Here is a 14,182-nt window from a genome sequence, read left to right on the forward strand (position 1 = left end):
CCCCGAAGACCAGTGGCATTTGCGGGCTGGGAGGGGAGAGGAGCCTATGGAACAAGTAAGGGAACAGCCAGGGTAGGCGCACCTGGACAATGGCAGGTCAGATGCCAAGAAGAAGGAGTGATCTGTGGAAAGTGGGACGGATGAGCCTTCCTCACACAGGCAGGACTTCCTAAATGGGGATTAGAACCATAGCAGGAGAGGAAAGGATCCAATGCTGTGGGGGAGAAGTAACCAGCCAGGCAGTTTTGGAAGGTGATGAGGGAATTGGGGCATTCCGGCACACGAGACCAGATAGACGGAAGATTTTTAAGTATCATAATTGGAGAGATGTGAGCATGATCGATGTCTAGAGGAAAGAGCCAGGGGTGAGGGAGAGATTGAAATCAGAAGCTCAGTGGCTGGGGTGTTGCTTGCAGGCAGAGCGCTTGCTATGCATGCGAGAGGTCTTGGCTGCTTCGATCTTCAGTGCTCGAAAAAAAATTGCGAACCCAAAGGGGAGACTGAATGGGGTGAGGGTGTGGCTTCCAGCGTAGGCGGCAGGATTTTTTCCTTTTTTTGGTACCGGGAATCAAGCTCAGGACCTCACGCTTGCCAGGCAGATGCTCTCCGCTGAGCTGAGTTATATCCCTGGTAGGTGACAGGGTTAACCTTGCATGGAGGGTGAGAAGGCCTAATCCCCGATGCGAGAAAGATGAAAGATACTGCTCTTCAGTGACCCGTGATAATTAAGTCGGCTCCTTTAACTCCTCTTCCTACACGGAGCCTCGCGGACACATCCAAGTGCTGAAGCTTCCATTTGATATTTAAAAGGTAATTGAGGATCTGTTGGGCTCTGCCTTATTAGCGCCGGTCCCTACCCCCACCCAGATAGCGCATTCTGGTCACACAGCAGATGTCCCGTGTGAATTTTTTTAAAAAGAACACGATCACAGATACACATATATTACTTATACGGAAGCGACACAGACACTATTGAAGGGCGTTAGCTGAATTTTAATCTACAGAGAAGAGGGAGGGAAGGTGGAGGTTGCTCCTGAGGCTCTGTTCTGCTCCTGGAGTTTCAAGCGCATGCACTTGTCTGCGGACATGCCCTAGGGACACAGGGATTATATGGATTATACCATTGTCACCTTGGCTGCGCTGCAGAGCAAATACCACAGAGAGGAGGGAGCAGCTGCTCTCCTCCACTGGCAGGCGCACGCCTGGGCTCATCTCTGTCCCGCCAGCCCGGATAGTAGACGGCGTGGCTCTGCACAGTGGGCAAGAGCAGGCTCTGGGGCTTAATTCCTAGGGTGCAAATTCTGGCTCTCTGGCATGTCCTCCATGCAATCTGGAGCATGTCAATGAATGTCCCAGAGCTGCCCCAGCTTATCTACGTGTCCAGTAGAGATGACAGTGCTAGTGATGACAGTGCTAGTGATAACTTCGTAGGGTGAAGTGAGGTCATTCATGTCTGGGAGACAGTGAATGTTCCATAAATGTTAGCTATGAACAGTTAGGTTTTTAATTGTGTTTGTTAATTTTAATTAATTATTATAGGTTCTCACTAGGTAGTTTAGATTCGTAGTGATCCTTCTGTTTCAGCCTCCCCAGTGCTGGGATTACAGGAGTGCGCTACCACCCTGGTTTTGGGGCTAGCACAGTACGCCTGGTGTTCTGGGGCTGGTACAGCATGTGGTAGTGGGGATCAAACTCAGGTCCTTGCACTTGCCAGGCAGGTGCTTAGACTGCCGAGCTTTCTCCCCAGCCAGCTCTTAGTTTTTTTTAAAAAATACCAATCCATAATAATAAAATCGAGTACTGCATATGGGTCCTTATGTGGTAGGTGTGAGGCAGGAATTATAAATCACGAGGAACAGCAGTGCTGGGATGGGGGAAAGAATTCAAGTTTGCTAGAGAGGGACTCTAAGGATGAGTAGAGAATAGAGAGGGACAGGAGGATCTAGGCATGGGTTCAGGGTGAGTGCAGACACAGGAGGGATGGCAGGGAGCATTCTAGGGAACCAGCAATTAGTGATCCTTGTGCCTATAAAAATGACTTTTTGATGGGGGTCCAGTTAATTCATTGCTAAGGAGAGATGAGATAGTTTTACCTGAAGGTCGAATATGGAAAGCTCAATACAGCCCCATCACTTCTAGCCACAGAAGTCTGTACTGGCATTTCTGCCTTGCCTAGCTTGATTCTTGATTCTGCCTGTGTGACTTGGGACCCTAATATCCCAAAGAATAACGTTGCTATAGAAACAAAAATATTTCTAAGGGAAAAAGCCCGGGGCTAGTTGGGAATATCAATTCAAAGGCAAAGGCCATGGCATTCAACCACATAAATACCCGCCACTGAGGCATGCCATGAAACTTTAATTATTGTGCTCAAGATCAAAGTGCTATGACTCAAGAGTGGAGAAGCCAAGTGGGAATGAAGGAGGTCTCCCTTCAACAAACAACGACCAGTCCACGCCCTGACCTCAGCCAAGTGTCTCCTGGTGTTTATATCCACAATACCCTTGTGCCCCTTAAACCCACATGTAAGCATGAGTATGCCACTGTGCCGTGGCACATGCCAACAGTTTTGCTGGGTGGAGCGCACAAAAATGCAAGGAATGTTAAGGCCACAGGAGGGTGGCTCCTGGTGGAGGGGGACCCATCCTCATATCGAGGTGCTGGCCAGGCTGCTGCCTAGAGGCCGAGAGCCTGGGCGGTGGACCCAGAGCACAGAAGAGGTGTACGCTGGTGCCCTCGCCCTGCTCCTCACTACAGTCCTGCTTAGTTACACAGCAATCGAAAACACTAGCCATTTGCTCGACTCCAGGTCCTAAGGAGAGGGCAGCAAGATGACAACGGCAGGAGCTTTGCCACCTTCTGTTTTGGGAGAGAACTGACAGAAGAGTGGGCGGGAATCAGGGCAAAGACTTTGCTAGGCACAGGTTGTCAGTGAGGAACTCTGATGTCTGTGATCCTGTTTTTTTTTTTATTTTTTTATTGTTTTATTTTTAAATCCAGGAGGAGAGTAAATATTTCATTTCTTTAGTTCTTGTCCCTCTTTCTCCTAAATCACTGTGTCATCATCCTGTCACTTGTCCTTGGTGTGGGGCACTGGCTGAAAAATCATTCCTCTTCTTTTTAAAATTTTTATTTTTTATTTGTTAAGGGTCTCACTATACAGCTCAGACTTGTAGTGATCCTCCTGTCTCAGCTTCCCCAGTGAGACAGGCAGGTACCACCACACCCAGTTTTGGGACCAGGATGGCATGCAGTACTGGTGATCGAACTCGGGTCCTTTTGCTTGCCCAGACAGGCGCTCAGAGCTGTCTCCCCAGCTGCTCATTCCTCTTCTTGACTCTGTATGCTCCACTGATTGGGCTTTGCAGAGGAGGGAAGATGGGCCCAACAATCACTGGGAGCAGAGGCAGCAAAATGCATGTGAGCCGTGCTTGGCTGCACAGTGCGAATGTAGGATTAGAGCCTGCGGCACCTCTCCCGTGTGGCCTCATCCCACATGGTAGAAGACGGACTCCCACCCTGCCACGCTCTGACCCCAGGTACGCTCACTGTACCCTTGGTGAGCTACCCAAAGGTGTTCCGTGTCTGTAACTTTCTTGCTGCTTCCCATCCCTAAGGCTAGAATGGCAAACACACATTTCCTCTGCCTTCCTTGTAGGTATGGGTGACTCTGTATGTCACTTCTGGCCCATAAAATACAAGAGAACTATGGGGGAGAAACTTCTAGGAAAGCTTTTGTTCCTTCATAAGTTGGGACAGATAGAAAATGATACAGCCACTCGTACTTTTCTCCTTTTCCTGCCTTGCACATGATGTGATGGCTGGGGCTGCCCCAGCCATCTTGCTGTCCCGAGGGAAAGGGCAAGACAACAGCAGAGATGCCAACACCGGACCCCCAGACCTACCTCTATAGATCTCGCTACGTGAGGAAAGAAAATCGAGTGGGTTTAAATAGCTGTTGGTTCAGTTTTCTGTTACAGGTTGGTGCCTTCCGAAATGGCACGGCCCTGACCCAGCTGAGGGCGTGTGATGGAGAACAACTCAGGGAGGGCCCTCTTCTTACCAACTTGTATCTAGTATGAGACAGGAGAAAGAAAATGAGTCCTCAAACCACAAATGGTACTTTTCGTTACAAGGAGAAAAGCAGGATACTAGGCTAGAGAACTACCTGTGTTTCCTTGAAAATAAGACCTAGTTGGAAAATAATCGGCCTTGCAAACTAGAGATTAAAGACGGCAGCCTAGCCTGGGGATGTAGTTCAGCAGTAGAGGTCCTGGATTCCAGTCCCAGTACAAAAACAAAAACAAAAACACAAAAACAAACCCCCCCAACCCAAAAAACAAAACAAAACAAACAACCACAACAAAAAACCAAACAAAGATGCCAGTCCCAGCCAGCCTTACAGAGCAGCTGCTGCCCAAGACAACAGCAATGGCACGTAAGGACCCGCTGACTGGGGCTGGCATTTGTGATCTCTAGTTTGCAAGTCCACCTAGGACTCATTTTCAGGCAAAATGGGTGACAGCTAACGTAAGATCCCTTCTGCAGAAAAGGTTTAGTGTGCCCAAGGCTGGGGACAGTCAGGAGGGAGTTCATCAAAGGCCCCGCGGGTCCTGGAGTGGAGCTTGAGCTCAAGTCTAAGCACTGAATGAGAGTTGCAAGCAAAGGTCTCTCTGGTGATGTGCGGAAAATGGAACAACAGAAGGGCAGAGTAGGGATGAGGCTGCCGTAGGAGCTCAGAGAGGTGGAGGAGCTGCACCTGGGACGGTCCCAGGACTTGTGTCCACAGCACTTGCACAGATGTGAGCGCTTCGCTCTGGCTTTTCTGACATTTCTCCTTGGCTCCTGGCCCTTTTATTTTTATCTTTACCAGGCTCTTTTTCATTGCTCTTTTCTAAATATTGGGGTTCCTCTGAAATTTTACTTGAGTTTTTCCCCCATTCAACCACCTTTCCTTGAGAATTCATAGTTCACCTACTCCCTCTCTCTTTATGTGAGATGCAAACATAAATCTCCAAGTTACTCTCTTTTATCATCAGACCCATGCTTCTGGCGCCCCCTGGGTGTCTTCCCTTGAATGTGCTGCAGCCGCCCCTTCCTGAAATCGTTCTGTTCTGCTTCTCACTGCCTTCCTTATCTCAAGTCTACCCACCCACTCATCCAAGCCAAGAGTGGGCACTAACCTGACCTTGTAGAAGGGGAGGACTTTCCCTTCATCCTTTAAAATTCCAAGGTGGAGGTATGTGAGTTGACATCACAAAAGGTGGACTCACAGGAGAAAAAGTATGCAAGTCTTATCCGATGTTAATCTTCTTGATGTGGCACTGGTGCGGCTTCCTAGAAAGAGGCCCATAGACCCAGGGCTTCTATATCATCTTAAAAAAGAACGGCACATTGCGGAGACATGGTAAGACAAAGGAGAAGGGGACAGTTTGGGAAATTGTGGGACAGCAGTCAGGAGACATACGGGGGAAATTCATGATGATAAAGGGCTGCATTAGTTAGATTTTACAGATACACGTTGGCATGGGCTCCCCACCTCGTGATAAAGACATCCTCTCCCTTGGTTAGTTTTCTCAGGGAAAATTTGCACCTTGGTTTTTGGTAGGAAAGAGAGCAGAGAGGCTTTCCTGTGTCTGCCATTTCTCAACTGCCTACAGCTAAAAATAATCATTTCCCCAAGGGGCATACTTGGGGTGATGTGTTCTAATCCTCGCCCAAGCTTTCTCCCTTCTATCATTTACCATCAGTTACCAAGTCCTGGGGATCCCATCTCTTGTTCCAAACTGTGCACTTTTCTCCATCCCTAGCTGAGACTACCATTATCTTTGCTTACTGTTGGACCAGTCACCTCACACCCAGCCACACCCCTTTTCATCTTCTTTCCACACCATGACAGGAGTTTCCTTCCAAAGCATGACGGAGTCAGGCTCCTGCTCAAAGCCATTTATAGGCTTTTAACTTTTCCTAGGAAAAATCCAACTCCCTTGGCATATCTTGAGGTCCCTGGGGCTGCTTGTCTGTCTTGGTCCTGAGTTCAGGTTGAGGCTGTGGGAACCCAGTCCTCCTCACATCTGTGGGGACTGTCATTGTCTGCCCATGTCTATATGTGGGATGGTGTGGGCCTGGTGTCTGACTGGGGAAGTCTTCAGAAATGGCCACAAATCCCCTCAGGATTTACCCTGAAACCCTGTACAGCAGTTTGTAGATCTTGTCAGATATAAAAGTTACATTTTTTTGTTATATAGGTCTTGCTTTATCTTTGTCTTAACCATTTAGCGAAAAGTATAAAAACAAGGTATAAAAAGTAAAGTCATATTAATATGCTGAGCTATAAAATGCTCAAGTCAACAACTTCTGACATTGCCAGTCATGCAGTTAACCCACTACTATTATGGACTGCTGGATTATATTGGATTACTTTGTGGAATTTATGCACCTACAATACATGAATGGCAATGGAATGCCCATCTCTGACAAAAGTAAACAAAAAAGGGGGATATAAATGAAGTACCAAGGGGCCAGGGAGATGGCTCAGTGGAATAAGCGCTTCTCTGGCAAGTGTAAGGGCCTGAGTTCAATCCCCGGTTCCGAAAAAAAAAAAAAAAAAAATTTTTTTTTGAAAAAAAAAACAAAGGACCATTTTGTAGTGAGAAAAAAATGTCTGTATATACAAAATAGTTAGCATAGATATACAGCTACTTTCTGTTAGTTCAATGAGAAGTTTGAACTAATAGTGTTTAGATATCATATCTTATCTTGTACTATGAATAACTACTACAAGGACAATATGCAATGTATTAATTATTGTAACTGTCCTACTAACCTGTTTTGAAACTGTCACATTGCTACTTCTTTCTCAACAAAATTAATTAAAAAAAAAGAAAAAGAAAAAGAAAGAAATGGCCACAGCCTCCATCCAGAGCAGGTGACGGCAGCTCTCATTCCTCCTCAGGGAGCCTTGCTCATGTTGCCGGAGCCCTCTGTGGAGCCCTCTGTGGTGAAGGCACCAGCTATGGTCTCTTCCCTATGAAGCACCTCACAGAGCTGTTCCTGAAGTAACCTGAGGGTCTGTGGTGGGTTTTTCCTGGAGAATCATCGCCAATGTCTCTTGTGGGGCTGTTGACAGGCCAGGCCCTTGTGCAGCCCATGAGCACCAGGGCGCCCTCTCCCCGCCCTGGACCCGAGGGCTCCGCTCTAGCTCCGCCCTGCCCTCTCCTTCCCCCCACACCCTGCCTCTACTTGCCTTCTCTGCAGGCCAAGCTGCATGCACCTTCTCCCACATCTCTCCTCGTCACTTAGCCTTTTCTGATCTCACCTCACCAGGCTGAACAAATCCTGGCAAATATTCTGCCCATGGGGTTGTCTGTGATTTTTTTTTTTTTTTTTTTTGATTAAATGTACTTTTGTGACTCCTGGGAGCCTCCACAGATGTGCTGTGAGTCATGGAAAATGTCAGCTGGGAGACAGTCAGGTGTGGTCTGCCCTTCTTCCCGGGGGCCTGTGGGTTTGCTGGGGAGGACTTTGCAGCTCTCAGCGCAGGTTCCTGCTGTGGGGGCCACTGTCCACAGCACCCACAACCACCTTATCTGTGAGAGCCTGGGGCAGCGGTGAGGAGCCCGCAGCACTCACAGTGCAGCAGCGACTTGTATCATTCCAAGCTCTAGAAGGTTCTCTATCGCTACCCTAGAACCCCGGAAATAATCATACTTCGGATTTTTCTCAGGTACTTCAGTCAAAGATTTTTAATTTTGGTTTCTTTTAGTCAGAGCTTTTATAAGAATCACAGACAAAAGACTCCACAAATCACATAATCCTTAACAAAAATACAGATTTGCTCATTTTTCAAAAAATCAGCTTTCAGTGACCCAGATGGGTCAGATAAAGTTTTTTTTTTTTTTTTTTTTTTTTTTTTTTTTTTAATCTGTCACAGAATTTTCTAAATCAGTGGGAATGATGTTGCCTAGATTGGCTGTATTGTTTCCCACCACGAGCAGAAGACCCTCAGGATATGCAACATGCTTATTTCAGAGAACACAGTGACACCCAGCAATGACAGACCTGCAGGGCTGGAACTCGGGAAGTCCTGCCCCCTTGCCGGCCCTGTGTGAGGGGGCACGAGGTGCCCTTTTGGGGGGGCTCCTGGCCTCAAGTCTTCAGCAGCCAGACTTCATTGCGACGTCCATAGGGCTTCATGGGAGGGTCGTATCCCGTGCAGAAGTAGATGTCGCCCCGGTAGGTGGCTGCTCCCTCCAGAGCAGTGCGCAGCTGCCTGGCCTGAGTTATATAATCTGCTTCCTTGGCGTAGCCACCAAACTGCCTGAGGAGACAAGAGCAAGGGCTGGTAAGAGAGGACATGGCCTCGGCGAGAGTCTTCAAAAGAAGCCACCACCATACTGATTATGACAAGCGTACTGGAGTGGCCGGACTGTGGTGGGCTCGCCAGGTCCCACACGGGTGGCTGTGACCTTGCTGAGCTTCAGTGTCCACGTCTGTAAAAAAAATGCTCCATATTTTCTTTTGCCTCCTAAGTAATGAGTATTACATGAAATAATAGAGGTGAAAATTATAATCATTATAGGGCCTGAAGTAGAAAAGTCACATCCTAAATGTGAGCTTCCCTTACTTATAAATTTTCCAACCAGATTTGGTAAGCTGTTTCCCAGGTCACCCTATGTCCCCAGTGTTTTTTCCCTTAACTCTTACCCCACAGCTGCTGCTCTCTGGCCTCTGTCACCAGCAGAAGGGCAGGGCAAACAGGAGTCAGTGAGCTGCTGCCCAGGGGAGGCGCTTCTGCTTCTCCCAAAGCAGAGCGGCTGTAACGACTGCGCTCCCCCAGCCAGGACATGGGGCAGCTTCATTACATCAGAGCTAATAAAGATGTCCTGGAAGGGACCCTACACAAGCTTCACAGAGCCCCAAATAAACTAACACACCCCTTCTCCTGCCCACATCATGAACATCTACTTTTCCTGTAAGAAAAAAGACATTTCCTAACTCAGGCAATTCTCCTCTTAGCAGAAGTTAGGGAAAGAGAAACAATAAAGCCTTTCTTTTGGAGCTAGTTACTTCCTTTACATCATCTGCCTCTGTACCAGAAGTCAATCTGTAGCCTAAATACACCGCTCTAAGTCCGGGCTGCGCTGAAATCTTTATTAGAGTCAAATACACCCACGTTTCTAACGAGCTTTATGACTCAAAAGTCCAATTTGCACCAGACCAAGAGGAGGCCAAATCATACATTGTTTTTGCTGGCTTTCTCTGAATCACGCTTTGCTCTTTTATGAGTGGCTAGTCACGCTTGGCACGCATGCAACACGCTGATTATGGGTCGCCGATGTGCAAACACCCAGGATTTCTACGCTAACCATGTCTAGACCAGGGCTACAGAGCACACAGCGAGGCCGACACCAGCTTCAAACAGCTGAGACTGAGTCTGGCTCTTCAAATGTTTAGGAGAAAGACCTCAAGGCAGATGGGGAAAGCCGAGGTCCAGGTAGGCGACACAGGATTAGCAGACGGAGGATGAAGACCCAGGAAGGATTGCTCTGAGAACCACCCAGTGGAGGGGAATCCGATGCTGGATATGGGGACAGGTGTCGAGGGTTTCTGCAGCTCCTACTTGGGCTGTGACACTGAACTGTTCCTGGCGACAAGGGACAGTGCTAGCTGGCTCCTCAAGCTACTGATTTTGAAAGGCCCAAAGGAGTGGTGCTCGACCATCACCATGGGGCTGCTGGAGGCAAAATTGGATAGTGTGTGCGCTCGAATCTTCACTCTTGCTTTGCAGCTCATGGTGCTGGGCAAATTCTTTGGGTCACTGGCTTTGTTAAAGAGCAATGATAATACAGCATTAATCTCAAAAGGCTGCGGGAAAGATCTAAGGAGCTTCTTAGCCCAGAGTCTGTCGTGTAGTTAGCTCTCAGCAGACAGGAGCTGTCACGGCTACAGCCATATCCATGGCACTGGGAGCAAGAGCCCTCTCCACCCACATAAGATGTCAAAATCTGTAGCTGTTCCAGCTCCTTATACAAAACGGCACAGTATTTGGATATATCTGATGCATGTCCTCCTGTATATTTTAAATCATTTCTAAATCTGGGTGTGGTGGTACACAGAGGTTAACTCCAGCACTCTGGGAGGCTGAGGCAGGAGGATTTCAAGTTCGAGCCCAACCTGGGTAATCTGGTGACTTAGCAAGATACTGTCTCAAAATAAGAAGTATAAAGAGGGCTGGGGATGCAGTTCAGCGTGAGGCCCTGAGTTCCATCCCAAGTACAGGCCCTTCATCTTTAGGTTATATTTTTGAAATGCAGTTGACTGAATCCCTGTGAGCTAGCCAGTAGGGAGGGCCTACCATACTCCGCAGCACTCTCACAAGACTTTAAATTCCCTGGCTCCCCAGGTGAGGGTCAGGATGTAATCTAAAGTACCATCCCCAAATGGCTTAATAAACAAATCTCATTTCCTTAGTGAGGCCTCTAACCTTGTAACCCCTCCCCTCCCCCACTCCAGTCTCCCTTTGTTCTCCCCACCCACCCCCATGTTCTGTTAGTCCGCCATCACTGGGACAGAAGCCCTGAGGTTATGAATTTACAAACAGGTTGACTTGGCTGTGGTTCTGGAGGTTCCAGGACTTGGGTGACAGTGCTGCATGACGCTTGCTGGTAGCGCCTGGTGTGGCAGCCACAGCCAACATCTGGGCTCTGCCTCTACAGGCCCCAACCCTTCTCAATAGCGCCCCCCCGTGGACAAAGGCACACGGGGCCTTGGGGTACATTCAAGACCCAAACTGCACCAGGTCAAGGTTTAAGGCCTGTGTCCACCGGGCCAAGGCAGGCTCCAAGCTGGCAGCATCTGTGGCATTTTTTGGTCTACTAACGATTCCTGCACACGGTGTACAGTGCCTGACACACATTACACCCCTTGACTAAATGAACAAGGCTGAGATAACAAAAGTGACTGTCCTCAGGTAGACTGGACCCTTTAATGAGCTAAGTGTTTAAATATCTCAGTGTGCTACTGTACTCTTGTCGCTCTCCCTCCTTCACCTAATAAACTGAGGACAGTGGGGGTGGGGAGCTAAAAGTGGATCAACAGAAGCCAGGTGAAGATGCACCTCGAAAGCCTTGAAAGCCAGGCCAGGGAGACTTCAGTAGCTAGTGCAAGGGTTTTCCAAAGGGGTGACAGGACCAGACTGTTTTAGAAAGATGCCCTGGTACAGGTGGAGAGGTGGTGGGAGTTGCGGGTAGTCAGTAAGGGCGAGGAATAGCTGGTGAAAGGATGGACATGGAGCAGAGGGGGGGATGGGGTCCTGGGCAGAGAGGGGGGAAGCAGGTGCCCCTAACTAGAATAGAGACAGAAGGCTGAGGGGTGACCCTGGAGAGCTGGGCTTGGGCTGGATGTGCTAGTGACCCATCAGGGGCATGCCGCTATGAAGAAGTATGCACTCATGTGACAACTGCTAATTCAGCATCCAGATGTGTGGCGGACACTAGAAGTCTCCTTAGCCTTGGTAAGGAATTGGAGTTAGAGATAAAGCTATGGATGTGGTGACAGAACATGAGTGTCCTACTGAGATGGTGCTGGCTCCAGTCCTAGGGAGGAAGGAGGTGAGGTAGAGGAGGCTGATGCGGGGGATCCCAACCTGAGGGGTGGCCTTGGCAGGGGACACTGAGCAGGGTTGTCTGAGAGGCAGGAGACCCCTCAGAGAGTGACAGGGGGAACCCATCATTTAGGGATTTTACAAAATTCAGCACTAGAAAGCCTCCTTTTCACTGGGCATGGTGACCCATGCCTCGTTCCCAGCTACTTGGAAGGCTGAGGCAGGAGGGTTAGTAAACTGGAGGACACCTTGTGAGACCCTGTCTCAAAATAAAATAAAAATGGCTGGGAATGTAGCTCGGAGGGCTAGGGTGCTTGCTTAGCATGCAGTAAGCCCTGGGTTCAAGAACCAGAAAGTACATTAAAAAAAAAAAAGCAAAGAAAGAAAACCTCTAATGCTTTACATTTACTCCCAGGCTGTCTGAGACGTTGGTAATGAAGACAAACATCCTCCCCTTCCTTCATCATGGAAGCATTTTACTAGAAAACAAACGAAGCAGGAGAATCATAGAAACACACACACATGCGGCTCTCTTGCTAACTCAGCCCAAATGCAGTCACAGAACCACACCAACGCGCCGCGCGCCCGGAGCACAGCTTTCAGCTGGGAGTGTGCGGTGCCTCAGCTTGCGGTCATGGCTGAGCTCCTTCTTCCTCGGCTTCTGGGCCCCACTGGGAGGAGAACGCGCAGGCCCCGAGCCTGTGTGAGGTAAGGGATGCTCATGAAGCGGGCTGAGCTCTGACAGGGAAATGGACATAGTCCCTTGTGCTTTATTTCCCTAAGCCTGTTAATAAGTTTCTCACACCCATCTTGAAAGAAGCCTTTCTCCAGGGACTGTATTTTATCTCATCCAGTGTCACAACAAAAATTGGATATCATGGGAACAAAGGAACACACACACACAAAATCGACCCCCAAACACAACAGGAGCTGAAGGAAAAGGGCTGGGAGTATTAGCGTGGGGGAGGCGGGGGGTGAGACGATGCAGGCAGTACTGTGGGGCGCAAGAGGCAGGCTCTTGGTCCAAGGATGCAAAAATTCATAATGTGCTGTCATCCAGGAAGTGTCTGGTGGTGACACACAGCTGGGTGGGGGAGGGGGGAAGAAGCGAGACAAAATGAGTCTGAATGTGACCGTCCAACTTTGTCTAAAACTTCAGTAGCCAACGGGTCAGCGCCAGTTTGCACAGAATCAGCAGCGCACACAGCCATGTATGAGGCACAAAGGGGGTCAGCGTGGCAACCAGCCAATGTCACGTGAGCAGCAGTGGCCTCACACAGCGTGGGTGCATCAACCACACAGAGCCAGTGCTCCTGAGAGGGACATCACTGGGAGCAGGGCACAGACCACACCCCCAGGACCCATGAGGATGATAAAGGATGCGTCTCAATCCTCGCGAGGTCCAACCGGAGAGGTCAGGACGGAGCCACACACTGATTCTACTGGGCAGGAGGAAACCCGGCTGTGGAGGTAGAATTGTCCGGGCGCCAAGAACAGGGAGCCTCCGATTCTGACTGAGAAGACCCAGGGAGCGGTAACGAGGGGCAAGGCACTGAGCGGCTGCACGCTGAGCACTGCTTCCTGCTGCTGGCACAGGCAGCACAGATTCTGCTGCACAGAACAGAGAAGCAGAGGCAGCGGCAGGCTTGAGCAGCTGGAGCAAAGGTCTGGCTGGAGCAGCCTGCAGCGCTGGGGCCGCAGGCTGGGATGCTCTGAGGCGAGTGCACAGTGGGGGTGGGGCTATGCCCCCGGGCTGGGCAGCCGTGGTTCACCGTCTCCCTTCACAACTGCACAGGGTATCTCAGTACTAGTGTGTGTTATGGTCCAAATGCACAACTAGAGCTGGGTGGTCCCAGTGTCTGAGCAGGGAGAGGCGGCACCACTGGATCTGTGAGGCCAAGAGGATCATTCAGAAGAAGCAGTAGTGGGAGGGCTGGAGGGCGATCGCGAGGCCTTGATAACTGTCCAGCAAAGAAACAACGAGGACCTGTAATGCAGGGACAGGAAGGACAGGGTGGCGGGCAAGAGACAAGACCAGGCCAGTTGTCAGGTATAGAAGGGGAACATTTGAACCAGGTGGCCAGGAGGGTGGCAGAACTTAAGTAGACAGGGACACAGAAAGGGAGCCTGAGTTCTGTTGGGGGCCCTGGTGACTCAGGCACCCCTTGAGGAGATGCCCCAGAGAAGCCTCCCGGGCAGCGTGGTGTGCAAGGCTTGCAAAGAGGGGCAGCCCTGGGCATCTGTCACCAAGAGTGTGGGGTGAGGGAAGCCCTTTCCAAGAACAAGGCTGTGAAGGACTGTGGGACAACTAGTGGTCGAAGGAGAAAGGACATGGCGATGGATTCAAGAGTCTGTTTTAGACACAGACTCTTGGCATTGCCAAGGCTTTTAGAGGTGAGGTGGCCTAACTATGAGAGGCTCTCAGTAAACATCTGTCAAAGAGAGCCAAGCTTCCAAGCCTCCCAAGCAGGAAACAGCAGAACATTACATGCTCTGAGGTCAGCTTGTCCTGGTGGTGGGGCCCGCACAGCATGCTGGGAATCGAAGCCGGGCCACTGTGCTCCGCCTAACAAACAT

The 14,182-nt window shown here is 49.6% G+C and overlaps 1 protein-coding gene across 1 annotated transcript in view; it reads right to left on the minus strand.

Annotated features, from left to right (window-relative positions):
• Positions 1 to 7,729: 7,729 nt before the first annotated feature.
• The window catches only part of Hebp1 (heme binding protein 1), a 28,993-nt gene continuing 22,540 nt past the window's right edge, over positions 7,730 to 14,182 (minus strand). The window contains exon 4 of the mRNA XM_004626080.2: positions 7,730 to 8,320. Within this exon, the coding sequence (XP_004626137.1) occupies positions 8,149 to 8,320 (172 nt within the window). The 3' untranslated portion in view covers positions 7,730 to 8,148. The remainder of the gene's footprint in view (positions 8,321 to 14,182) is intronic.

The sequence above is a fragment of the Octodon degus genome, unplaced genomic scaffold (genome assembly GCF_000260255.1).
Source record: "Octodon degus isolate 3935 unplaced genomic scaffold, OctDeg1.0 scaffold00012, whole genome shotgun sequence".
In the NCBI taxonomy this organism is placed as follows: Eukaryota; Metazoa; Chordata; class Mammalia; order Rodentia; family Octodontidae; genus Octodon; species Octodon degus.